The following is a 27,132-nucleotide window of genomic DNA, read 5'->3' as shown; positions in this document are numbered from 1 at the left end:
AATATTCCTGTACTCAACATTTTTTACAGGCAAACGCACAAAGGTCATCATTCACATATCTGCACCATTTCTTCTATGTTCAGTAGAACAGTTGGAATCAAGTGATACCTTTTGTTTGCTATATAAGTAGAATGCCTAACTTTTATTTTCCATGTGACCACATATTGGTAGTGACTGTCACTAAATTATATTAACAAATTTAACATATTTTTATCTTGTATGTGGCTACTGATTGGGTATTTAATATACTGATGTTCCTTTGAGTTTAATGTCTTTAGTAAATGAATCAGACCAATAATTGTTGCTGAAAACTGTAATTAGGATCATTGTTAGAGGTCTCAGATCCGCTGAAAAATCATAGTACACAGGAAATGAAAAGGCTTTGGAGATATGAACTTCATAATGATAGTTCACTGACTCCTTAAATGAATTTCCAAAACACTTCACAGGTTTTGCGTATACTGAAAATTCTTAGCATACTGTGATTCCCACTGTCAGTTAAGATTCAAGATTGTTTACTGTCATTTCCAGTGCACAAGGGTAAAGATGAACGAAATAATTCTGACTCTGGATCTGATGACAAAATAAGATAATGGACACAATAATAAACAAAATAAGATAAGACAATAATAAAACAACACAATAAATATAAATACCTGAGATAGCTTATGTACATTGATTGTATGTCCATAAAGTGATGTCAGGTAGAGGAGTGTCTACATAAGGTGACAGACAGGAGATGATAAAGTGGTGGTGGGTGTGGAGGAGCAGATTAGTAGGTGCAGGTGTTGATTAGCCGTACTGCTTTTGGAAAGTAACTTTGAGTCTGGTGGTTCTGGTGTGGATGCTACGTAGCCTCCTCCCAGATGGGTTTTGGATAAACAACCCATGAGCAGGGTGGTGAGATACTTCATGGTGATACTGGCTCATTTCCAGCAACTTTCTATATGTGTGTCCTTGATGACAGGTAGGCTGGAGCTGGTGATATGTTGGGCAATTTTGGCTATCTATTGATGAGTTTTCCTGTCCACCACTGTGCCTGTTCCATACCATGTTAGCATGTGATTTGACAAGTTTGAGGAGGTATTTTCCAATATGGCTGTTGACATTGGAATGAAAATATTAATGAATTTGTGATTTTGCCATAGAGTCAGAATTATATCCTTGCAACTTGGGACTGTTATTCTTTGTTCATTTGGTTTGGGTATGCAACCAAAGAATTTTATATAATGAGAAGAATTTATCTCACCCCCTTAAATTTTAAGAAAATCCAGTGTATTTCTTGCTACATCAGGGATAAAGAGTAGGAGTTGCACAATAGATGGCTGGTTTAAATGGGGGTTAAGTGAGAGTAATATACAGTTGCAAGCAAAAGTTTGTGAACCCTTTGCAATTACCTGGTTTTCTTCATTAATTACTCACAAAATATGATCTGATCTTCATCTAAGTCATAATAGATAAACACAATCTGCCTAAACTAATAACACACAAACAATTGTACTTCTCTTGTCATTAATGAGTACATTTAAACATTCACAGTCTAGTTTCAAAAAAGTATGTGAACCTCTGGGGTAATGCCTTCCACAAAAGCTACTTGGAGTCAGGTGTTCCAATCAATGAGGTGAGATTGGAAGTATGGGTTGTAGAGGTGCCCTGCCCTATATATTAAAAAAAAAGACACACAAAGTCAGGTTACTGACAGAGACTGCTCTTCTCAAAAAAGATCTGTTTATGTGCACCATGTCTTGAGCAAAACAATTTCCAGAGAACCTTAAAAGAAGAATTGCAGAGGTGCATGAAGCCAGAAAAGGCTACAAAAGAATTTCTAAAAACCTGAGTGTTCATCAGTCAACAGTAATAGTCTACAAATGGAGGAAATTCAGTGCTGTTGCTATTCTCTCTAGGAGTGGGCACCCTGTAAAGATCACACTAAGAGCACAATATGCAATGCTGAATGAGGTGAAAAAGAACCCAAGGGTAATAGCAAAAGACCTGCAGAAATCTCTAGAACTTGCTGAAGTATCTGTTCATGTGTCTTCTATAAGAAAAGCACTGAACAAGAATGGTGTTCATGGAAGGACACCATGGAGGAAACCACTGCTCTCCAAAAAAAAACATTGCTGCACGTCTCAAGTTTGCAAAGACCACCTGGGTGTTCCACAACACTTCTGGTTCAATGTTCTTTGGACAAAGGTTGAACTTTTTGGCCGAAATGCACATCACTATGTTTTGGGGAAAATCCCAAATCCCAAAACCTCATAACACCTATGAAGCACGGTGGAAGGAACATCATGGGTTGGGTTGCTTTGCTGCCTCAGGACCAGGACAGCTTGCAGTCGTTGACGGAACAATGAATTCCAAATTGTACCATGACATTTTACAGGAGAATATTAGGGTAGTGGTACATCACATGAAGCTTAATAGAAGTTGAATGATACAACAAGACAATGATCTGAAGCACAACAACAGAATGGTTTAAAAAGAAGAAACTTCATGTTTTGAAATGGCCAAGTCAAATCTAGATCTTAACCCAATTGAGGTGCTGTGGGTTGACCCGAAGAGAGCTCTTCATGCAAGGTATCCCTGAAATAATTGATGAACTGAAACAGTTTTGTATGGAGAAATGGTCTAAAATTCCTCCAAGCCAAGGTGTGGGATTGATCAACAGTTACTGGAAACGTATGGTTGAAGTTATTGCTGTAGAAGGGGTCACATCAGTTACTGAAAGCAAAGGTTCACATATTTTTTCCAACTAATACATGTAAGACAGGATTATTTTCCTCAGTAATAAATGAACAAGGATAATGTTCTTTGTGTTATTTATTTAATCGGGTTCTCTATCTAGTTTTATGACTTGCGTGAAGATCTGATCACATTTTAAGTCAACTTATGCAGAAACAGAGAAACTCCGAAAGGGTTCACAGACTTTCTAGCACCATTGTAAATCTAATTATTTTAATAAATGAATTTGTTTGAATCTGTCTTAAGTAGAATTTAAGTTTTGTTGTTAATTGTATTTTGTTTCAGTGCATGAGCCATTAAGTGTTAAAATAAGTGAGACTGGATGGGCATGGCTTATCTGTGGTGAAAAACTAATTGTCTGGAAGGTTGGCCAGATGCCTGTTACTAAGGTAATAAACAGACAATATTCATATTTAAAACTGTTACCAACTGTTTGTCCTGTAGAACAATGCCACTCTGCTTTAACTCTTTGCCTAGAATGAGCTGACCAGCCTTGCATTAGCTTCTAAAATACAAATGGTTTTGGAGTACAGAGAAACTAGTGAAGTGTGGGCAATTGCATTTCACTCTTGTAAATGTGGATATGTTGGGAGTATAATCAATCAAAACTGGACCCACAGTTGAATCATTCTCTTCCATAACTTTAAAGCATTCTTTAAAAATAATTAGTGTGACTTGTGTGCAAAAAAAAAATGGTCATGTGTAGTGTTAGCTTAGTTCGCAATTGTCATTCTGTCAGTGATTTTCCAGTTAGTTAATCTGAAAACTAGTCAAAATAGTATGGAAAAACTATCCGAAAGTGATTGAAAGATGAAGCACACACCTTCTGCTGCAACTTTATAGAGTACTGACGAGATTGCACCGAGTACAGCAGACAGTGTTGATTGCCATGACTGAGGAAGGATCTGGTTCAGTAGGATTGGAGACTGTGCAGAGAAGTTCATGAGATTGATTCCTGAAATGGAGGGATTAACATGTAAATAGGGGTTAAGCAGGCTGAAACTTATTGGAGTTTGAAAACAACGATGGGTGATCTTGTTGAAAAGTCTAATATTCTGAGTAGAATCGACAGGGCAGCCACTTAAGATGTTTCTTTTGCGGGGTTACTGGGAACTAAAGGGCTATGTTTTAGAATGAAGGATCACCCATTGAAAGCAACGAGGAATAATTTTTTTTATCAGAGTTGTGAATCTCTGGAACTCTCCACCCCAAAGACCTGTGGAGGCAAAATCATTGCTCATATTCAAAACTGATAACAACAGACATTTAAACTTCAAGAGGGCCAGAGTTGGGAGAGTGGTCTTGAGGACAAGACTGGCTCAGTTATATTTGTACTGAATGGCAGATGAGGCTCAAGGTGCTGATTAGTTTTGAAATGGTTCTGTTCCCTGAGTTCTGTGTCCTTTAGTGAAGGTGTTAGAGGGAAAAGGTGGCAACTTAATTATTGCCTTCAGTTTTGATTCTTTGTTAGTAGATTTCTCCTTTGATGCCTGAAATGCTGTCATCTCACAAGCACTTAAAATTTTCCCAATTAATTCCATTGTGGATAAAGAGGTTGTTATTCACTTCAGAAAAAGTATAGTACAAGAAAGGCAAGGAAACAATACTGAGACAACCCAAACATATTGTTAGTATATGGAATTAATATTAAATTGTAGTCAGCAAAATCTCCCCTTTTGGGAGTTGGTCTTTATTCAAACAAAATTGACTTCACTTTGCACATTTCTTGAATTTAACTGAAGTTGTGTTTTTCTGACAGTTGTCTATTTGTAAAGAATTCCAGTTGCCACCTTGTGATCTTCCTTATGTGGCAGACCTGGTGGCTTTATCACAACCAAATGAATACAGTTCCTTACAGGTGAGTACCAAGTTCTAAGTAAATTTATTATCCAAGTACAATTGCATCACCAAATACAGCCCTGAGATTTGTTTTATTTCAGGCATACTCGATAAATCCAAGAAACATAATAGAATCTATCAGTGAAAGTATCACACCCAACAGGATAGAGAAACAACCAATCTGCAAAAGACCACAAACTGCAAATACAAAAGAGAAAATAATAATAATAATAATAATAATAATAATAATAATAGTAATAATAATAATAATAATAATAATAATAATAGTAGTAAATAAAGAAGCAATAAATATCAAGAACATGAGAGAGTCCTTAAAAATGAGTCCATCGGTTGTGGGAACGTTCAGTGATGGGGCAAGTGAAGATGAATGAAGTTATCCCCACTGGTTCAAGAGCCTGATGATTGAGGGGTAATAATTGTTTCTGAAACAGATGGGGTGGGTCCTGAGGCTCCTGTACCTTCTTCCTGATGGCAACAGTGAGAAGGGTGAATAGCCTGGTAGGTGAGAGTCCTTAATGATGGATGCTGCTTTCCTGTGATAGGCTCCAAGTAGATTTAATCAATCGTGGGGTGGTATTTCCATACCAGGCTGTGATGCAGTCAGTCAATATACTCTCCATCGCACATCTATAAAAGTTTATCAAAGTTTTAGATGTCATGTCAAATCTTCACAAACTTTAATGAAGAAAAGGCACTGCTGGGCTTTCTTTGTAATTGCACTTACATGTTGATCCCAGGACAGATCTTCTGAAATTATAACACAGAGGAATTTAAAGTTGCTGACTCTGTCCACCTCTGATTCCCCAAAGAGGACTGGCTTTTGGAACTCCAGTTTTCTCCTGAAGCCAATAATCAATGTTAACATGGAGTGAGAGGTTGCTCTGGCACCACCCAGCCAAATTTTCAATCTCCCTCCTATTTGCCGGTTCATCACCACCTTTGAAACGGCCAATGACAGTGGTGTCGTCAGCAAACCTGAATATAACATTGGAGCTGTGATTAACCTCATCATAAGTATAAAGCAAGCAGAGCAGGGGGCTGAACACATAGCCTTGTGGTGCAGCAATGTTGAAGGAGATTGTTAAGGAGAAGATGCTGCCAGTCCAAACTGACTGGGGTCTGCAAGTGAGGAAATCGAGGATCCAAATGCACAAGGAGGTACTAAGGCCAAGGTCTTGAAGCTTATTGATTAGTTTTGAGGGGATGATGTATGTGCACTGATAACAACAGCTGGTGGATCTAGTTTCTGAACAGTTGGCATTGTTCCAGGATTTGAGAGCACAATTCATGCTGCCACTGACATAAGGGAAGCCTGGAATCTTTAGGACAAAAATAGATCATTGTAATTGCTTACTGAAATTTCTGGTCCATTATGTGTTAGCATTTCAAACAATGTTTCTACCTTTTGCTTTATCTCTTAATTGTCTTCCTCTTTTAAGCACTGAACTGTCCTGCAAGAGTGAACGCTCTTTGCTTCATCTACTCAATGCTGGGTGTGTTCCATACAATCAGCACACTATGTGAAAGACTCATTTCCTTTATTCAGTTAATCTCTTTAGACTAACACTGATCTGTGTGGTATAGATGAGCAAAATAGATTCTATTTACAGTCTCTTCGGCGATGTCCTGAGTAGATCCATTCTCAATGTCAAAACAGAACAATGAAATTGTCTCAAATGACATTCAGGTTTACAGTTCAGAAATCTAGACGATCAACTAAAGTGGCGTATAACAGCCTCCTCCTCTCCTTCACCATTCCCCTTCCCCTTTTCCGGCTCTTACCATACCAGCCCATTTCCTCTCTCTGGTGTTCCTCCCCTTTTTTTTTCTTCTATGGCCTTCTGTTCTCTCCTATTAGATTCCTGCTTCTCCAGCCCTGTATCTCTTTCACCAATCAACTTCCCAGCTCTTTACTTTACCCCTCCCCCTCCCAGTTTCACCTATCACCTTGTGTTTCTCTCCACTCCCCCCCACCCCCTCAAATCTGTTCCTCGTCTTTTTTTTCCCCTCTAAGTCCTGCTGAAAGGTCTAGGCCTGAAATATCAGTTGTACTGTTTTCCAGAGATGCTGCCTGGCCTGCTGAGTTCCTCCAGCATTTTGTGTGTACTGCTTGGATTTTGAGCACCTGCAGATTTTCTCTTGTTTGTGATTGGCCGTTCTCTTCTGACCCCTTACATTAACAAAAGTTTTCACCCACAGTACTGCTACTCATTGGATGCTTATTGTTTTACACATCCTCTGTAAACTCTATAGAGACTTGTGCGTAAAAATCCCAGGATATGAGCAGTTTCTGAGATATTCGAACCACCCCATCTAGCACCAAAAATCACTCCACAGTCATAGTCACCTAGATCACATTTCTTCCCCATTCTGAACAATAACAGCATCTTGACTTCATGCTTTTATGCATTGAGTTGCTGCCACATGATTGGCTGAATAGATATTTGAATTAATCAGCAGGTATAGTTAATTAAGTGGCTTATGAATGTGTGTATAATATATCAAGAGGTTCTTTGTTCATGGGTCTGTATAGTTTAAACATAGTTCTTTGTAAGTTAAGGCATCCTTAACACTGAAGTGCCGAATTATCTTTGAACACTCACTGATTTATGTGTGATTATGATTTCTGTGTTCCCCATGCTCTTATATTCATCAGAAATAAAAATGCCGATACATTCATTTGCTGTTAAAATAGTTCTTTTGTTGTTCTGTTTTTCAGTGTGTATCTGTGATGGCAGTTTCCAGGCAGGGAACGATATGTTATTGGTCCAGTCTCACCCATGAAGAATCTTGCACAGAAACAACAGTAGATTTTGGCAGTGCTGATTGGAAGTGTCTAACTGGTATAACGGTTAGTACTATTACAGGAAGCCATAGTATATGGGGGTGGAGGTACAGTGGCTGAGGCTTTCTGATTTGTAACCTGATAATATCATGTTTTATTGTGCACTCATTACTTCAAATTTTTAAGAGCATATACAAAATATTATTTGTAATGTGAAATTACATCCTTATAGTAATGTGAAATATTGTTCCTTTTCATGCTGTGGTACATTGGGCAGCAACCTTGATGTTTCTTTAGCATTTTGTTCTGTTTTTTACGAGGCCGAGTTGCTAGCTCGATGTTCAGCCCAGCACAGATGGAAAGCATGCAAGGAATCGGCCAGATTCAAATCTGGGCTCACTCGCCTCAGAGTCTGGTGTAGATACCACTGCACCACCGGCCAGCAAATGTGAAATGTGCAAGCTACTATTACCTGGAAGACAGAACTCCTGGTTTCCCTGTGTATTAGCAATTTTCTTTTACAGAACATGGCAGCTTGAAGGCATAAAATGTCCCATTATTAAATATGTACAAGCTGACAGTGTATAGAGTTCTCCGAATCTGGCTAAAATGGCTACATGTCAAAATTAAAGAACAAGAGAAAGGAGTGAATAAATGTAATTTAAAATTGCTTCAAAACAAGTGAGCTAGTAATTTGGTGTGAGTTTTCATTTATTAGGAGCTTTTTCACCTGTGAAGATAATGTCATGCATTGTAACTCGGGTAGTTTCGTTTTGGGTTCATACGTGTGCATTGCCAGAATCTCACTTATTGTATTAATTCTGATAAGCTGTCATTTGTTGTATTTTGATTTAGGGAGGTGGATTTATTCTTGCTTCCCAACAAAACAATTTGCTGAGATTAACACCAGACGGTTCGGGAAGAGTGAGCTTCCGCCCTGTGCAACAAGGGCAGGGTATGCTTTCAGGGCTAGGCCGCAGGGTTTCATCACTCTTCGGCATCTTGACACCAACTACCAATGATGTGGTAAGACTTTAACAGTAAGGATCTTCATACACTAACTTGCTTGTTGGGTTTATTCTTTTGTAGGACCCTATAAATAAACTTGCTATTTTTCCCAGTGCAAGTTAAAAGCTGTTAATTCTGAATCACTGCTGCTTGCTTTCACAAGTAATATCTGCTTTCTTGCTTGTGACATTCCTTTCCTTCCTCTGACAGTTGAGCTCTGTGCTGTGGGATGATGAGAACAAGTGCCTCTATACCCTGACTAATTCTAGTCTGAATAAATGGGAAGTGGATGAGACATCCGAACGGCATATTTTCAGCTGGGAACTAAACAGATCCATGAAAGAAGACCTGGGATATTCCATTTGGGTGAGAAGTTCATTGATGATGGTGATTTGCAACCATTGATACACACAAGTTGATCCCAAGCAAAATGCCATAGTTTAATTATCTGAGCTAGTTCGACAAATGTTTGCCTCATAACCAATTTGCCCGATTTTATTATAGCCTCGGCAACAGTGGTTTGATACAGGTGTACTTCATGGTTTCCCTTGTGAAGAGGGATGAACTTATAGAAGCATGGGAAACACATGCAATCAAACAGAAAACATTCATGTCACCCAGCACAAAATGCAACGTGTACAAGTATGTATGATCAGATTGAATGGGATGTGGATCAGTGTGATGACTTTGCCCAGTTCCCAGTGCAAGTTCCATATAAGGGTAGACGGAAAAGTCTTAACTAAATGGAATCTCCTGCTAGTCTACAATCTAAACATATCTTTGTGGCCGTTGCCTCTGGAGCACTGGCATTATCATTATGCTGCAGAAATATGTGAAAATCATATCTGAACACTGCAGTATAGTATGTAACAATGTTTTTAAAATTAAAAATACTTCAGATGCAGAAGGCTCTGCTGTACTGTGATGTGGAAAGGCAGAACTGCAGATTTGTCTGTCAGATCCAGCGTTTGTCAATGAGGTGACTGTATCCTGGAGGATTGTTTAGATGTAAATGTGTATTCAAGACTTTGTCGTTAATTTGACAGCTCCATCTCAACTAAGGAAATGTAACAAGGAAATTTTATCCCTCATGTGAATTGTCATAGTAACAAATCTTTGACCAAATCTAGGGAGCTGATGAAAATTATGAAACCAGTAAGTCTGCAATCAATACACAGTATCTGGATTTGCAACTGAGCAAGTAAGTGGAATCCTTGTTAATGCAGTATTATTGGAGTGCTTCTCATGATTGGCATTACTGTTTCCATGTCAAGCTCTTCCAACAGATAGAACATTTAATTGAATGGGAAAAAGATGAGGGTATTTTTGGCAAAACCTTGAGATACAAATCCATTTTGCCCATCAAGCTTTTTCCTTTTTGCAGACTCCATTTAGCCTCATTATTAGTCTGAATGTCAAAACTGACAGATACAAATTTGAAAATTTGAAGAAGGCTAAGGTTCATCTTGACAGCTGTAGTTTTGAACTTGAAACTGGTTACAATATATTCTATTCATTTGAGAATTCTATTTTGTTGCCGGCATCAGTTTTCTAGAGTTCAAAATCAGATTTATTATTGCTGACTTATGACATGAATTTTGTTGTTTTACCACAGTGCAAAGACATAAAATTACTCTAAATTACAAAAGTAAATAGTGTAAATAAGTTCTTCCAGCAAGGCATGAACTGTACATGGAAGTTGTGGCAACACTAGTGAAAAATGAGGTACAAAATGAAAGGGGTTCACCAGAGGTGAGTATGTGGATATGGAAAGTTCAGGTTGGAATTGGAAGGGAGCAGTGAATGGGATGGGAGTAGTTGGTGGAGGATCAGCACAAATTCATTCCAGTAGATCCCATGTTTATGGAACCAGCTTTCTTACTTCTCAATCCTGAATTAAACCTTTTCTCATGGTATAATTGCAGCTCACTTTCATGTGTTACTTTCTTTTACCTGCTTAAACCTTAGGTTTGTATCTAGTTCTGTTCACTTCACCATATGCCAGTGCAGTGTGTGGTTACTTTCTTGTACCTTTTAGCAAAGAGTTTGATTGCACTATTCTGCAAACTGAGGTCTGTTGTGCATGATGAAAGGTTGTTATTTAAACTTTTGTCTCACTTTGTATGTGCACTCATTCTCATTTACCTGCTCAATCTCATTGTAGTTGTCTATTTGATAAAGCCTGAACTTTAACATTCCTTGTTTTTAAAATGCAGGATTTTATTTTGAATTCCAGCAATATTTAGCCTTTTAATTTTTTTCCCAGAGAGGGTCTGGTGGTTTTGATAGCAGCCTGGAACCAGGAAGACAATCCATGCCTAATCTACTACATCTTAGCCACTATCCAGGATATTGGATATCGAATAACTGATGAAATTCGAATGGAAGTCACTGAATATTATCCTTTATACCAGGTAATACTAGGACATGTTGATTTCCTGTGTTTAGTGGAAAACAGTTGAGGTGAATAGCGCAGGTGCATTAAGGAGAAGCTGGGAAAGCATGTGGGGAGATGGGAAATGTAAAATAAAGTGAAGTAGTCGAAGAGGGCTCATGTGGTTTCTAAATACTAGCATGACCTGTTGTGTCAAATACTCAAGTTTTGTTCTGTAAATTAAGCAACATACACAAAATGTTGGAGGAACTCAGCAGGCCAGGAAGCATCTATGGGGAGAAAAAGCACAGTCGACATTTCAGGCCGAAACCCTTTGGCAGGACTGAACGTCAGCTGTGCTTTTTTCCATAGATGCTGCCTGGCCTGCTGAGTTCCTCCAGCACTTTGTGTCTGTTGCTTGGATTTCCAGCATCTGCAAATTTCCTCTTGTTCGTGATTCTGTAAATTAAGGCTCATTCTTTATCAATCATTTTAGAATTTCTCCATTTAAGATGTTAAAAATACAAGTTGATATTGTGTGTTCTTGGATGCTGAAGGGGAACGCAGTGGTGTGTTTTTATGATAAATAATTATTGTATAATTTAATGGCATTCACTAACTAAATGTAGGAAAATTCAATTATACAACCTGTGTAACACTCAAAATGCTGCAAGTCAGGCAGCATCAATGGAGGGGAATAAACAATCAACATTTTGGACCAAGACACTTCAGAACTGGTGAAGGGTCTCAGCCTGAAATGTTAACTGTTTGTTCCCCTCCATAGATGCTGCCTGACCTGCTGGGTTCCTCCAGCACTTTGTGTATGTTGCTCTGCATTTTGAGCATCTGCATGAATCTCTTACCTTTATATTATGTAGTCTGATAATGCTGAAATACCATCTGTTTTGTACAAATGTGTTTTCTGCAACCAACACAATTTGACCTGTGGAGTGAGTGGTCATGAGATGAAATCAGTCAGGCTTCTTCTGCACATTAGCATTAAAAGCTTGGGGAAAACTAACCTGACTGTAACTGTGGGATGAGGGACGATTGGGATAGGTGTCTTTCACTGACCGTGCTAATTGGTAATTTTAATTAACATGGAGTCATTTTGTCTCAGCCTGATAGGGAGCTTCCATGCCAGCGGTTTTTAATACCAGATTACTCAAGCCAAGCAGCATACCTTTACACATACGATATGGTCTTTGCCTGTTCTACTGGGACTGGACGAGCTGGCCTGCCTCAGGAAAAACTTCACTTGAATATGCCAGGTATGTCTTTTTCAAAAGTCCATTCAGGCAGTTCATTGCTAATTTTGTTTGGATGCAGCAGTTCTAAATTGGGAAGCTCTTGAAAGTGATATGGTCATTTGATAAAAGACAACAGGCACATAATTTCTTTTCTCTAAGGGTTGACGAAAGAGTAAGACATGTTTTGTTTGACAGCTGGTGATCAGAACTGGGTTTAATATCTCTGACGTGTCATGAAATGTGTTGTTTTGTGGCAGCAGTACGGTGTAATATATAAAATACTATAAATTACAATGATTTTATATATAATTAATTAAGTAGTGCAAAAATGTTGAGGTTGTGTTCATGGATTGGTTTGTTGTCCATTCAGAAATCTGCTGGTGGAGGGGAAGATGCTGTTCCTTCAGTGTCCTGTACCTCACTGCTCGTAGTAATAAGATGAGATCATGTCCTGTGTGACAGGTGTCTTTAATGACCAGTGCTGCACTTTTTGAGGCATCACCTTTTGAAGATGTCCTCGACTGCTTGCAGCAAACTCTCACATGAACGCATAGTTTCAAAGTTGAATTAATGGTGTGTAGCCCTTCTTGTTGAAGGTGTTACGAAATCCCGTAACTGGATCACTTACCAGCAAAGATAGAGAGGTCCGTTGAAGTCTGATGGTACTATTTTTAAAAGTCTTTATTTATAAAGAGGCACAAAAGTAAGATTATACAAACATTCAGATAATATATGTCGTCACTACTCAATCTAAAAGCGCGGGTCTAATAATAACCATCAATAAGAAACAGCTCGATCGTTTGTCTAGGGGATAATATATTGTCCAATGGAAATATAAAAGTCACTCAGTTCCTGCAGGCTTCAGCCTTTGGGTACCGCTGGGTTTTCACTTGTTGGGGAGAGAGAGAGATTTGTGAGAAAAGAAACTTGCCCTGGTCTTTTATGAAGCAAATCCGTTGAATCAGGGGAGCGGGCTTCCCCGTTGTTAGCTAAAACCTGGTTTCCGTGGTTCCAGCCACCGATTCCAGCCGCGGAATCGAACGCACGTGGCTACCTTCAAAAGGCTTTCCGCTACTATGGGATCGTTAGCGTTTCTTCTGTGCGTCTAAAGGGGTTGTTCCCCCAGACCCTCTTTTATACTTCTTCACAGGGTCTCAGATGTCAATCAGGTTGGGATGATGCAGTCTCTCTCTCAACCAGCCCACTTTTCCCGAGGGCTTGCACGTAGCATAGTGCCCAATCTCCAGGAGACAATGGTCAATGTCACGTTATTTTGCATCGCCAGGGGAAACGAGACATTCGGCACATCTCTCTCTCCCATTTCCTGGGTCTACTGACCCCCCCTCAACTAGTGCTCTTGCGATTCTCACAAAGGAGGGGGCTGCGGACATAACAAAGGTGATAACCTCAGACTCCACTGCTCTAAACTTGCCTCATGAGCTAAACCTTTCATAGTAAGATTAAGAAGAAAATTGATTAAATGTTCACTGGAGAGTGCCAAAACTAATGTTGGGGGAAAGAAATTTAAGGGAGCTGACATCACTGCTGCCAGTGGTTTTGCACAACGTGCTGAATGCATTGGATGCCCAGTTCTGGGAATCAAGATGTGTTGTACAACAGTGATACTCCAGGTGCTGGGAATCTAAAATAAAGATAGAATGTTGGTAATATGCAGCAAGTTAGGCAGTATCTGTGGAGTGAAAAACAAGGTTAACTTTTCAGTTATAAGCAAGAAAAAATATAAAAATTGAATGCTTTACATTGCAGAAGAGGTGGGATGGAATGTGGAGAGAACAGAGGAGATGTCTGTGATAAGAGTGTAGACCAAGAGAAACAATGGAAGATGGTGGTAGTGCCAGCTGGGATGGAATATTGAAAGATTGTTGGGCACACCAGCTCTGTCTGGAAATGTAGGTGAAACAGAATAATTCTGTGTTTTGCCAGAATCACGAGTGAGTAGACTGGTTCAGTGTGGGGCACTCTCAGTACATAGTTTAGTGCACTTCTGTATGGGCGGTGCTAAAGGACTATCGGTTTGTGGATTGTTTCTGTTTTAATGACAGATCATGTCTCTGTTAAATTTGCAGGTGACGGTATCCTGGGTGGGGGAAGCCTTGCTGGATTTCCTGTCCTTTTCTGCAGGCACAGTGGTTTAGTTGCAGCTCGCCCAAAGGAAATTGTATCAAAGTTACCGGAAAATATCGAAGATTCTCTGGCTTTATCAACCTCTGGAGCAGTAGCTCAGGGAGAGGTTAGTTGTGCTGTGGGTGGGGGGGGGGGGGGGGGGGCGGAGAACTTGATCAGTGCATGGCTTCCAAATGACATTTACCATGCTTATGGTGTTGCAGTGGGGGCTTGGGAATTGTATGCATGTGCCTTTTAATGAAGGGACATTGCTTTCTTTGATGTCAATATCATCAGATTGAACATGCCAAAATGGTAGCTAAGAAAGATTGAAGTGCATGAAGTATAAATTATTAGGTATTTTTAACTGTATTTTACTTGCACACTATTCCATTGGATATTGTACTTACTGATCACTTTCATCTGTGGTTTTGTTGCATCAATTTTACTTTACTGTTTAAATAACTTTTCATGTATGTGGAGTCATATTTACTCTTCTCAGACTGATGGCAGGCAACCATTTGAAAAATCTGTTGTGGAGCCACAAGAGGATAAAATTAAGATGTTGAAAACTGCCTTTGTGATGTATTGCAGGTAGGACTGAGTGCAAAATGCGTGATTATTACTTTGGTTGTAAGAGAGTGAGGACTCAGTGGAATAATACTATGCCTTTGAGAATTAAATGTGATCAGGTTGCTAAGCTTAATTGGAATTCCTGTAATTCACCCATGATTTTTTTTATTGTACACTGATGGTAGAAGCTTGTAAATTGAAGTCAAAGTTCAAAGTAACTTTATTATCAAAGTGTGTATCTGTCACCATATACTACCCTGAGATTCATTTTCCTGAAGCTATTCACAATCAAACAAAGAAATACAACAGAATCAATGAAAAACTACACACAAAGACTGAGGAGCAACCAATGTGCAAAAGACAAGCTGCAAATTCAAAAAAATCAAAGAAAAATAATCAATCAATAAATAAATAACGAATAGATAGATTGGTGATAGATGAATAAATAAATAATATTGTGAACATAAGTTATAAAGTCCTTGTAAGTGAGTCCATTGGTTGTGAATCAGTACAATGTTGAGTGAAGTCATTCACGCTGATTCAAGAGCCGGATGGTTGAGGGTAATAACTATCCTAAATCTAGTTTATGAGACCTAAGGCTTCTGTACCTCCTTCCCAATTGCAGCAGTGAGAAGAGAGCATGGCCTGGACGGTGGGGCTCTTTGATGATGGATGCTGCTTTCTTGTGGCAGTGCTCTTTGTAGATGAGCTCAGTGGTGGAGAGTGTTTTTCCTGTGATGGACTGGGCTGCATCCGTCACTTTTTGTAGGCTTTTCTGTTCTTGGGCATTGGTGTTTCCAGACCAGACCATGATGCAACCAATCTTTACTGTGCATTTATTGGAGTTTGTCAGGGTTTTAAATGATGTGCCATATCTGCACAAACTTTTAAGGAAGTTGAGGGAGTCGCTGTTGTGGCTTCTTGGTAATGGCACATGCGTGTGGTCCCAGGACAGATCCCCTGAAATGAAAATAAGTTTAAAATTACTGACCCTTTCCATTTCAGATCCCCTAATGAGGACTGGATCATGGACCTCCAGTTTATTCCTCCTGTCATCAATAATCAACCCTTTGGTCTTGTTGACATTGAATGAGAGGTTGTTGCTGTGGCACTATTCATCCAGATTTTCAATCTCCCTTCTATATGCCAGTTCACCACCACCTTTGATTCAGCAAACAAAAGTAGTGTTGTCATACTTAATTATAGTTCCAAGCTGTCTAGGTTTGGAGCCAGGTTATAGTTTTTTATGTAATCCTGACTAGGTCAGCTATGGGGAAAAAATGGGGACAAAACTATTTCCTCAAAACGGAAAATCTAGAGATAAGAAACAAACCTGATACCAGTTATGAGTATGGTCAGGAAAACTCTTTTCAAAGTATATAGTGCAAATGAGAAACACTTCCATCTGCTGCAATTCCTTATATTTCCCTGCTCCCATGGGTGCTGCAGAAGGAAAGGAGCTTTTAAGTTTGCCTGACAGATCTGTCAGTTACGTGCAGTGAGGAACTTGAGGCAAAAATAACGAGGAATGTTATGAATGGGAAAACAGACTAGATGGTCTCAAAATTCAAAGGTTCATATATTATCCAAATATACAACTCTGAAATTCTTCTCCAGATAGCCATGAAACCAAGAAAAAAAAAGAACGGCAGCATGTCCCCCCTCCCCACACAAAAAATCGAACAAAAATGAACCCCCTAAACAAGAACGATCGGGCAAAAAACACAATATAAACACAATATAAAAAACGATAAGACTCGAAAAAAAAAGTCTGTAGTCCAAGTCCATACCCAAAACACAGAAAACCTGGTTAACATTCTCCGGGCACAGTGGCAGGTCTTACCCTCTCTGGCAGCAGAGCGATCCCACCTGCAATCAAAAGGCAGTCTCCCCTCTCCGTAGCAGAGTGATCCCACCAGAGTTCAAAAGGCAGTTGCCCTTCTCATTAGCAGAGCAATCTCACCAGTGATCACCGGCAGGCAGCCGGTGCTCACCTTCTGCATTCGCCTCGTCATTTCAATCTCCTTTTTCATTTTAATTGGTGAAATGATGTCAAACATCGGTTCACGCCCCATCCTGTAGCCTTCTTGCCATGAGGCTCTTGCACGTTGCCTCTGCCTCCCAGAATTCTCTCAAAGACTGCAGAGCGCTGAAACACCTAAACCATCTCCAAACTGCAAATCACAGACTCCAACAGTTCCAGAATTACATTCAAGATGAAAAACAAGCATAAAAGACATAAAAGAAGTGAAATTTGTGGTTTCATGATCTATCCAGAAGATGTCAACTGAAGGAATATTTTACATAGGCACTATCTTGGCTGGAAATCTGCTCCAGTTTCTATATGTTTTCCAATGAAACGTTCAGCCGTATTGTTGATTTCTGTCTTAGAGAGAATTTGAAAACACTAGAACAGGTTTATAAATTAGAAGGCTTTTAAAATATTTTAAATAACAAGAATCAAATCCATGAGATGCTTTATTTTATTGCTGGGTACAGTCTGAGTTATGTTTCAATAATTTAAATTTACAGAAAGGATATTGTTGGTGCCCAGACAATGTTGGAAGAAATCTTCCCAGACAATGTTGATATGGGGTTGGACTCCGAACTGGACAATGCTGTGGCACAAATCAGTCTCGATCTAATCAATGACTACCCAGCATGTGATCCCCGCTGGGCTGAATCGGTACCAAATGGTAAGGCTTGGTGTGATATTTTTGGAACATAAAATACATATTTATTAGGGATTTAATGCAGGATATGAAGCTGAGCCTGCCCACCCTTTCCTTCAGAGCAGCATAGTCTTTCTTTCATGCTCTGTGACCTCTTTTGATTGATGCCTCGACACTGTCATCAAATGAAAATGGTTAATTACAGTGCTACTTAAAGTTCTTTGAGAATATCGTGAAGTTTTAATGCATGTTAATTTCTAAACATTCATGACTTCTAGGATCTAGCCATGCAGAATGCATTCTTTCTTCCAAAGAATTTGGATGGTTTTCACTTTTCTCAAGGTACAGGGCCAAGAAACTCCATTAGCCTTTTTAAATAATGCAAATAATTTTTACATTTTCTCCTTAAAGTGGCTGAGCACAAACTACATCTCTGTAATACAGTGCCTGTGGCTTCCATGCTTGTTGCAAGTTCTGCTTGCCTTTCAGTGGCACTTGGCATTGCTTGAGATTTTAGCAGGTGTCTATGAGAGTGATACAGTTCAGAAGAATAATGTTTGCCTGACTTTTGCTAGATAATCTCCTGCTACTTTGTTTTACCCCATGTTCATGGAAGAGAATACCTGATGAAAAATGCTACTCTGCGCATTATAAGCTGGCTCTTTATTTGCTACAAGCAGTGCATATTTAAGGGAATGTAATTTGTTTGACCAGTGCCACTCCAGTGAGATGTGTGAACATTATCTCTTCACAGATGAAAGTAGATTTAGCAACACTTCCTTGTTACTGCTTCATCAACTGGAAGATAAAATGAAGGCCCATTACTGTTTGATGGAATTCCTTCGAGATGTAAGTTGTTGCTTGGAGTTTAGTTTTGTACTGTGCCTTTCAGGTCCTAGGTGTATCCCAAATCATTTCACAGTATTAAATATTTTTAAGTAGTAATGAAGCTAATATTGTATACAGCAGAGTCCCATACAGAGCCGGATAAATGACTAAATGTTGTAATTTTACTGGCAGCTCACAATTCACACAAAGAATCTTGCCTCTTTTCTCAGAATGGTGCAGCTGCTGTCTTGAATTCACATTAATGGCAACTGAGATTTAATGTCAAAAATCTAAAATCCGGTTCTGGGCAGTGGAGTCTGCTCATTTCCAGGAAAGGGGATTCGAACCTATATGTTTGCATCAGTGACATAAGGCCATGAACCAGCTGCCACACTAATTCTCCCTGTACTTTCCATTGGCTCTCCCCACCACAATCCCACCTCCCCAGTGAAACTTTGATTTGAAGGAATGAGTGAAAGCTGGAATCCTTTCATGTTCTTATGATTCTTCTGGAATTTTCCTTCCAGATGGAGTTACTAAATCGGCTTGAGACTATTATGGTGCGAGGATTCCTGATGGCAACTCGCCTTTTGCTCTGTGAGCATGCTGAGAAGCTCTCTGCGGCTATTGTTCTAAAACACAACCACACCAAGCTTCCTGACATTGTAAATGCAGCGATTAATTCTGCTTTGAGTAAACAGAAAAAGAGTGTTCCACCGAACTTGACTCCAGCAGATGTTTTCTTCAGAGAGGTACGAATTTCCTGTTCTTTTTGTGTTGTAGAGTTCAGGGAATGAGAAATGCACCCATGGAACAATTTCTGCTGTCTGTTTAATTAAAGCACAAAATTTACTTTTGAGTTTGTGTGCATTTTATTCAGAGTATTCTGTAGAAACCTTGAGGAGCTCAAGGAGAATATAATGTAAAAGGCAAGGGTTGCTACAACTGGAGTTAAGACATACAACACAGAAATAGGCTGATCCACTCAATTCATCCATACCTGCAGCCAAGCACCTATGCATTCTCATCCCATTTCCTTCACTTGGTCTGTAGCGTTCTCTACTCTCTTATTCAAGATCTCATCTCATTACTACTTCAATACTTCAGAGAGTCTCTGCCAACACCATTTCTGATGCAAGGTGTTGCCGACTCCAACCATCCTCTGGTTAAGACTCTTCCTCCAAATCACTTTAAATTCTCGAACCCTTAAGCTGTTATCCTCTAGTTTTTCAGTACCCCTGAGATGCAGTGTACAGTGTTGATAAAACTCCTCCTGAATTTTGGGCTCCTAAAGGATAAATTGGAGGCAGTTCAGATAAGGTTCACTAAGTAGATTTATTGGGTGACAGAAAGAATTAGCAGGAAGGGCCTTTGTATTCACTGATGGTGAGAATGAAATATTGAAACATAAAATTGTGAGTGGGTTTGGTAGGGTTGCTGCTGTTTTCCACTGTGGCCAAAAGAAGTGATCAAGTTACAAACTAAGTGGTCACCCATTTGAAACAGATGAACTTAGAAACATAGGAAAATAGAAAATAGGTGCAGGAGTAGGCCATTCGGCCCTTCGAGCCTGCACCGCCATTCAGTATGATCATGGCTGATCATCCAACTCATAACCCTGTACCTGCTTTCTCTCCATACCCCCGATCCCTTTAGCCACAAGGGCCATATCTAACTTCCTCTCAAATATAGCCAATGAATCGGCCTCAACTGTTTCCTGTGGCAGAGAATTCCACAGATTCACCACTCTGTGTGAAGAAGTTTTTCCTCATCTTGGTCCTAAAAGGCTTCCCCTTTATCCTTAAACTGTGACCCCTCATTCTGGACTTCCCCAGCATCGGAAACAATCTTCCTGCATCTAGCTTGTCCAATCCCTTTAGAATTTTATACGTTTCAATAAGATCCCCCCTCAATCTTCTAAATTCCAGTGAGTATAAGCCCAGTCGATCCAGTCATTCTTCATATGAAAGTCCTGCCGTCCCAGGAATCAATCTGGTGAACCTTCTTTGTACTCCCTGTATGGCAAGAATGTCTTTCCTCAGATTAGGGGACCAAAACTGCACACAATATTCTAGGTGTGGTCTCACCAAGGCCTTGTACAACTGCAGTAGAACCTCCCTGCTGCTGTACTCAAATCCTTTTGCTATGAATGCCAACATAACATTTGCCTTTTTCACCCCCTTCTGTACCTGCATGCCCACCTTCAATGACTGGTGTACAATGACACCCAGGTCTCATTGCACCTCCCCTTTTCCTAGTCGGCCACCATTCAGATAATAATCTCTTTTCCTGTTCTTGCAACCGAAGTGGATAACATCACATTTATCCACATTAAATTGCATCAGCCATGAACTTGCCCACTCACCTAACCTATCCAAGTCACCCTGCATCCTCTTTGCATCCTCCTCACAGATAACACCACCGCCCAGCTTCATGTCATCCGCAAACTTGGAGATGCTGCATTTAATTCCCTCGTCTAAATCATTAATATATATTGTAAACAACTGGGGTCCCAGCACTGAGCCTTGCGGTACCCCACTAGTCACTGCCTGCCATTCTGAAAAGATCCCGTTTACTCCCACTCTTTGCTTCCTGTCTGCCAACCAATTCTCTATCCACATCAATACCATACCTCCAATACCGTGTGCTTCTGAGAATCATTAATCTTTATTAATTAGTTCTGAGAGCTAGAGAAGGCCCTGTCATTGAATACACAGTGCTGACATGGACAGGACTTTGCACTTGAGAGTCGAGCATTAATGGGAACTGGCAAGAATGTGGGAATAAGATTAAGATAATTTCTAGCATGATCTTAATGAATGGTGGATCAGGTTTGGTGTAAACGTTCCACTTCACACTCATAAGAAATCTGCAGAGCCGGGTTGTCAGAGGTTTTGGAATTAGACTCTAAGCTTACACTTAAAGAACAGCTCGTCATCTCAACAATAAAAGATAAAACATTTCTGTTCTGTAGTCTGATTTTAAAAAGCAGGCCGTTTAACCAAATAGAATTCAGTTTATAAGAAATGTGTTATTAGGGGCCCCTCCGTTTTAATGTAATCATAGTAATGTATCTTTCTTGCACAGGTCTCCCAGATCGATACAGCTTTTGAATGCTTGTTGGAGGAAGAACAAAACATTTTGGAGGAAAATACCCCATTATCACTAGAGTGGGCACAAACAGCTATAAATGTTAATAATATCCTAAAGGTACAGACTTCTTACAACTTGCATTTTTTAACTGAAAAGTTCACACAGCCAGATTTCTGTTGAGAAACTAGGGAGAATATCAAGTTTTCTAATGCAATTTGAAACAAAGTTATGAGGGAAGAATTGAATTTAAGGTACATTGTATTATTGTCTAAGAATTGACTTGAGAATACTTTGTAGTGCTGGAAATTTGATGTATATTGGGTTCCTCAGGTATCATTGGGCTTTTTAATCTCCATCTCCACAGATGCAGTCGCTTGCCATGATTGTTGTGACTCGTGCTACTCAGGCAGATAAGCTGTGTGCTAGAGACTGACTTGTCAAGCAGACGACCCATAATAACATTTTCTTTGAATTCTTTCCCTATTGTTCTTGTGCTTCACTCTCCTTGCCTGAACTGTTGTAGATTATCTGTAAGCCTGCACGTTAGGATCCAGTGTATTTTCAGTCTGGGACAAAGCAGGGGAAGAGGATACAACTCTACACCCTGCTTATTTCAAGCCCGTGCATTTGGTGTCATTGCAGAGAAGAGATCAATTAAAGCTGCTACTTTTGAAGTCTTAACCTCCTTAATTAGATAAATACTAGGAAGCAAGAACTTGGATCATTCATTTTGGATTCTTTTGCTGTCCAATTCTAGACATTATTTTCACATATGTTAATCAGTTTGCCCCGATCCTTTTTTCTTTTGTTAGCCTGCAGGAGAACCTATGTTTCTGATTTTGTCCATAACATATCAGAGCATTAGCTATGAAGTTATTGAATGGCTTGCAGCCTGTACACTTGTCCCATTTTTAGCTCAGAATATTTAGCTGGACTAATTTAAAATAATCTAAAACCAGAAAAGAGGAAATAATTTGTCCTAACAAGCTATTTAATATGTGAAGCAGCAGATTCAAAATGTTAGCGGAACTCAACAGGTCAGGCAGCGTCTATGGAGGTCATTGCTTGTCACAATCCTTCATTAGGACTGGAAAGAAAGAGAGCTCTCAGACCAGAACATTTTGTGTATGTTGCTCCACATTTCCAAATTTTCAGTCTCTTTTGTGACGTGTGCTAGAATTTTTTTCTACTGCTTATCGCCTGGAAATCCACACTGTGACAGGTTGTTAATTGGCACAATGTGTCATGATGCTGAGAATTTCAGAGCCCTACATAACAAATAGCCTGAGGCATGAATCAGAGGGCTGAACCTTGCACGTACTCCATTTGCCTCTTACTGTCTTGTGCAGAGCCTTGGAAAAGACCATATTCTTCCAATGCTTAGATTATCATAAATAAATAGGAAAATTGCTGATGAATAAAATGGAAAACTATGCATAATTTACAAATTCCAGCTGTCTTCTGTGGGAGATATTTAGCCTTGAGATATTATATCTTTGATATGCAGGATATGTTGCACGCAGCTGTCCACCATCGACACAACAAATGTTCGTTTTATAAGTCAGAAGAGGATGCTGAACAGGAGCCTGAGTACATTCCTTGGACAGGTGAATTGGGTTGCATTCTTGAAATAATTAAGCAAGGTTTGGATTTACTCCGCGACCTAGTGGATTTTGGAACATCTCTTGTTTTAATATAAAAGCAGAAAATGGTGGAAACGCTCAAAAAGTCAGGTAGCATCTGCTGAGAAGTTCATCAGAACCAGGAAAGAGAAAACAAGTTGGTTTCAAGTTGTTCAAGGATAGATAGGACAAGGGGATATTATTGTTAATAGGCAACCAAGTCTGGTTTGGAGATAAACAAACCAGTTGAATAATGATGAGCAGTTAGAGTGAAAGTTCAAGTTTAATTGTCATTCATCCAGACATGAATACAGCCAAACAGTACAGCATTACTCCAGGGCCAAGGTGCAAAACACATTACCAACAGCCACACACAGCACATATAAGCTAGAAAGCTGAGATGTCAGTAAAATACAGTCACACAAAAAAATAGTTCAACACCTTGAGTACATGAAGGTTGCAGCAGTCTGCATTCAAACACAATACAGCTTGTCTTCTGCCAAGTAAGTACTGGGAAAGTGGTACCTACTCCAGCTCAGATGATCACTCACTGTCCAACTGCATACCACCTTTAAGCACTGAATCCTCTGACACAAACAGCAGCACAATCTGCACCAAATCCAGCTGCTTCAGGTTCTCCAACGAGCAACTTGCTGATCGGGTAGACCTGCAGTACTTTAAGTTCTTAATGCGTCCAGCAGGGTCTTGCAATTGTATAAAATACATTTTAAAAAGACAACACCATGTTTGTTTGACCCTGTAGAAGCTGCTGCAGCTGAGCGTATCACCAACTTATCGGAAAACTCTGAACTAAGGATTGTATAGGTTGAGAAATCAGTTGGAGTCGAAACACAAAGGGCAGAAAGTTTGAAATGGACAGCTGTAGTATATACCCAATAGATCAGTCTATGCAGATTGAGAGAGAACTGAACTTGGATCACAAATGGACAGGTCTGCATACATTACAGAAGACAAGGTGTATCAATTTGAATAATTCAGCTTTGAACCCTGAAGGCTGCAACGTGTCCAGATGGAAATTAAAGTGTTGTTCCTCAAATTGCATTGGCTCTTGGTCTAACACTGCAGGAGATCAGAGGCAGGCAGGAGGTGCATGGAGCACTAAAGTGGCAGGCAACAGTGAACTCACCCCTGTAGACAATCTGCAAGTGATTACCCAGTCTGTGTTAGTCTGATGTATTCTGTAATTAGAATTAATTATGAAGATTCCAGCTCATATTTTAATGTTAAATTGTTAAAGTTGGATTCTAAATTAGAACTGAACTGAAGCTAGCTGGGAAGTTGATGTTCATAAACAGCACTAGAGACGTGACTGCATTTTTAGTGGATTTGTATATTTGTGGGGTTATTTATTCAAGAATGCCTCTTAAGTGCTTTTCTCTTTTTACCTCCGTTCCATTTCAATGATTACTGTTGCAGGAAGAATAACAAAGCTAATTCCTGGTTCATCTTGTGCAATGGGAGCTTTAAGTTGTCATTGACCTCTCTCCATTTGCTCTAGAAATAAGAATCATAAGAAATAAGCTTGAGGATGTTGGTCATTGTTCAGAATGATAAATTGATTGATGGAAAATACTGGGATGGGCAAGAGGATTATTAGCTTTCATTAGAGATGAGGTGAAATGATTAGCTCGGATGAATTGTGTTCTGGAATAGAAACACCAATGATAACTTTGTAAAAGAAACTGATGCCGAGAAATTTGCAGAGTTATGTAAAAGAGTAGGTATGTGGCTTGATTAGGTTTCCCAAAGAATTATCTGGTCATGGGGTTGGGGTATAAATCATCTTCACGTAAGACCATGAAGTTCAGCAGCTATTTTATAATTGAAATACATATTATCTTTTCATCTAATTTTGATGTTCTATTGTTTAAAGCATCCAGTGGTCCATCTGGTGTGAGGAATGTGATTGTAAGGCAGACTGATATTATCCTGAATAAGGTGTCCCCACAAGTTGACAGCACCATACGTAATACCCTTCTGGAGCAAGTCGTGGCACTCCTTGATTTCTATCTGGATGGCTACGTTTGTCAACTCAAGTCAGTGGACAGACCTGCTCAACAGGAAAGATACAATAAACTGGACATGGAATACACCCAAAAACGGTCACATCTTCTATCACAATTGCGTATGTACAACAATCCATTTTTTTTCTGTCAGTTTACAGAATAAATCTCTGCAATGCTCCTCCACTCTCTTCAGCTCTGAGGTAATTGCGCTTCAACAACTTGTAAAGATTATTTTATCCTGAAAAAGAATCATATTTTCTCCTTGGAGAGAAAAGGATAAACATGAATTACTACTTGCATTTAAAAAAAACTGAATGGGTCACTTCCACAATTTTTCAGCAATATCATGTTTATCTGTTATTTCCAAAATTTTATAATTCTTTTGAAAACACTTCTTCAACTACTTGTATGTTTTTCTTATAACCATATAACAATCACAGCACGGAAACAGGCCATCTTGGCCCTCCTAGTCCGTGCCGAACCCTTAATCTCACCTAGTCCCACCTACCCGCACCCAGCCCATAACCCTCCACTCCTTTCCTGTCCATATACCTATCCAATTTTACCTTAAATGTCACAACTGAACTGGCCTCTACTACTTCTACAGGAAGCTCATTCCACACAGCTATCACTCTTTGAGTAAAGAAATACCCCCTCGTGTTTCCCTTAAACTTCTGCCCCCTAACTCTCAAATCATGTCCTCTAGTTTGATTCTCCCCTACTCTCAATGGAAACAGCCTGTTCACGTCAACTCTATCTATCCCTCTCAAAATTTTAAATACCTCGATCAAATCCCCCCTCAACCTTCTACGCTCCAATGAATAAAGACCTAACTTGTTCAACCTTTCTCTGTAACTTAATTGCTGAAACCCAGGTAACATCCTAGTAAATCGTCTCTGCACTCTCTCTAATTTATTGATATCTTTCCTATAATTCGGTGACCAGAACCGCACATAATATTCCAAATTTGGCCTTACCAATGCCTTGTACAACTTTAGCATTACATCCCATACAACTTTAGCATTACATCCCATGTTCACTATTTCATCCTCGGGTAAGCAAGGAAGCCACGTCCTGTAGTCCTATTAACCAAAGGCCGATTCCTGTGTGTTTCGCAAGCCACTGTTTCCCCCTAAATTGCATCTCTTAAACCTATGTGTGGGGATGAAAGATTGTGAATGATAAATGACTGCCATTGTTTATGCTTCTAGTTTCACTTGGGCAACACCAGCTGACTGCTTCACTGGCAGAGAAATATTGTGACTTTGACATCCTGATTCAATTATGTGAACAAACTGATAACCAGGCCAGGTTACAGCGCTACCTGAACCAGTTTGCAGATCAGGTGAGATATTTCTAAGTTCCTGTTCTGCTATGGAATTCAATCCCATATATCTCTTGCTTTAAATTGTACATTTTTTTAAGGACTGGTCACCTTGTAATTAAGTAAGTAGTATTTTTATGGGACCTTCATGACTTCAGGACACCTGGAGTTAGTTCCAGCCCACAAAATCCTCTAGACAATTCCTGCTGCATTGCAGGAAAATGGCAACTGATTTTCATACATTAAGATCCCACAAACTACAAGCAAAAATAATGATTTTGATTATTAAAAGCACTCTCTTTTTGCATTGTTCTCATCCTATTCCAAGGTGTATCTCAAAAAGATAAATAATATTTTAAATCTATTGGGAGGATGCACAAATCCTTGATTTAAGTATCTTTCTGAAAGACTAGCACCCAGCATTATAGGTTTGAAGTTTTAGTCTGGATTACGTACTGAGAATGCTGGTAGTCTTGAATCCATGGCCTTCAAGGTGAAGGTACTAGCAATCAAACTGCCATTGTAAGTGAGACTTTACATGCATATTCTTAGTTTTATTTTTTGATGCAAAGGTATTTCATACTTTATTTTCAAGAACACAAAAGGAATGGCTAATTGAAGTCTTTTAATCAAATAGAACTTTTCCGACTTCCTGTTTCGTTGGTACATGGAAAAGGGGAAACGAGGAAAACTGCTGTCACCGCCAGTGGCCCAGCATGCACAGTTGGCTAATTTCCTGCAGTCACATGAGCATCTCAGTTGGCTCCATGAAATCAACATCCAGAACTTTGAAAAGGTAATTATATTTCATGCCATAAAGCTCAGGTTCTGAAAATTACCCTTTGTTCAA

The 27,132-nt window shown here is 39.5% G+C and overlaps 1 protein-coding gene across 1 annotated transcript in view; it reads left to right on the top strand.

The window, feature by feature from the left end:
• Positions 1-27,132, top strand: part of nup133 (nucleoporin 133) — a 41,575-nt gene that overhangs the window by 7,599 nt on the left and 6,844 nt on the right. The window contains exons 3-20 of the mRNA XM_059986095.1: positions 3,028-3,131; positions 4,502-4,600; positions 7,322-7,453; positions 8,243-8,413; positions 8,606-8,761; positions 9,526-9,596; positions 10,662-10,809; positions 11,890-12,040; positions 14,107-14,270; positions 14,646-14,737; positions 17,249-17,412; positions 18,143-18,237; positions 18,744-18,968; positions 21,304-21,426; positions 22,817-22,916; positions 24,826-25,077; positions 26,170-26,303; positions 26,920-27,078. Of these exons, the coding sequence (XP_059842078.1) occupies positions 3,028-3,131; positions 4,502-4,600; positions 7,322-7,453; positions 8,243-8,413; positions 8,606-8,761; positions 9,526-9,596; positions 10,662-10,809; positions 11,890-12,040; positions 14,107-14,270; positions 14,646-14,737; positions 17,249-17,412; positions 18,143-18,237; positions 18,744-18,968; positions 21,304-21,426; positions 22,817-22,916; positions 24,826-25,077; positions 26,170-26,303; positions 26,920-27,078 (2,540 nt within the window). The remainder of the gene's footprint in view (positions 1-3,027; positions 3,132-4,501; positions 4,601-7,321; positions 7,454-8,242; positions 8,414-8,605; positions 8,762-9,525; positions 9,597-10,661; positions 10,810-11,889; positions 12,041-14,106; positions 14,271-14,645; positions 14,738-17,248; positions 17,413-18,142; positions 18,238-18,743; positions 18,969-21,303; positions 21,427-22,816; positions 22,917-24,825; positions 25,078-26,169; positions 26,304-26,919; positions 27,079-27,132) is intronic.

Source organism: Hypanus sabinus, chromosome 12, assembly GCF_030144855.1.
Source record: "Hypanus sabinus isolate sHypSab1 chromosome 12, sHypSab1.hap1, whole genome shotgun sequence".
NCBI classification, from domain to species: domain Eukaryota; kingdom Metazoa; phylum Chordata; class Chondrichthyes; order Myliobatiformes; family Dasyatidae; genus Hypanus; species Hypanus sabinus.
This window is presented reverse-complemented; position numbering and strand designations above follow the sequence as displayed.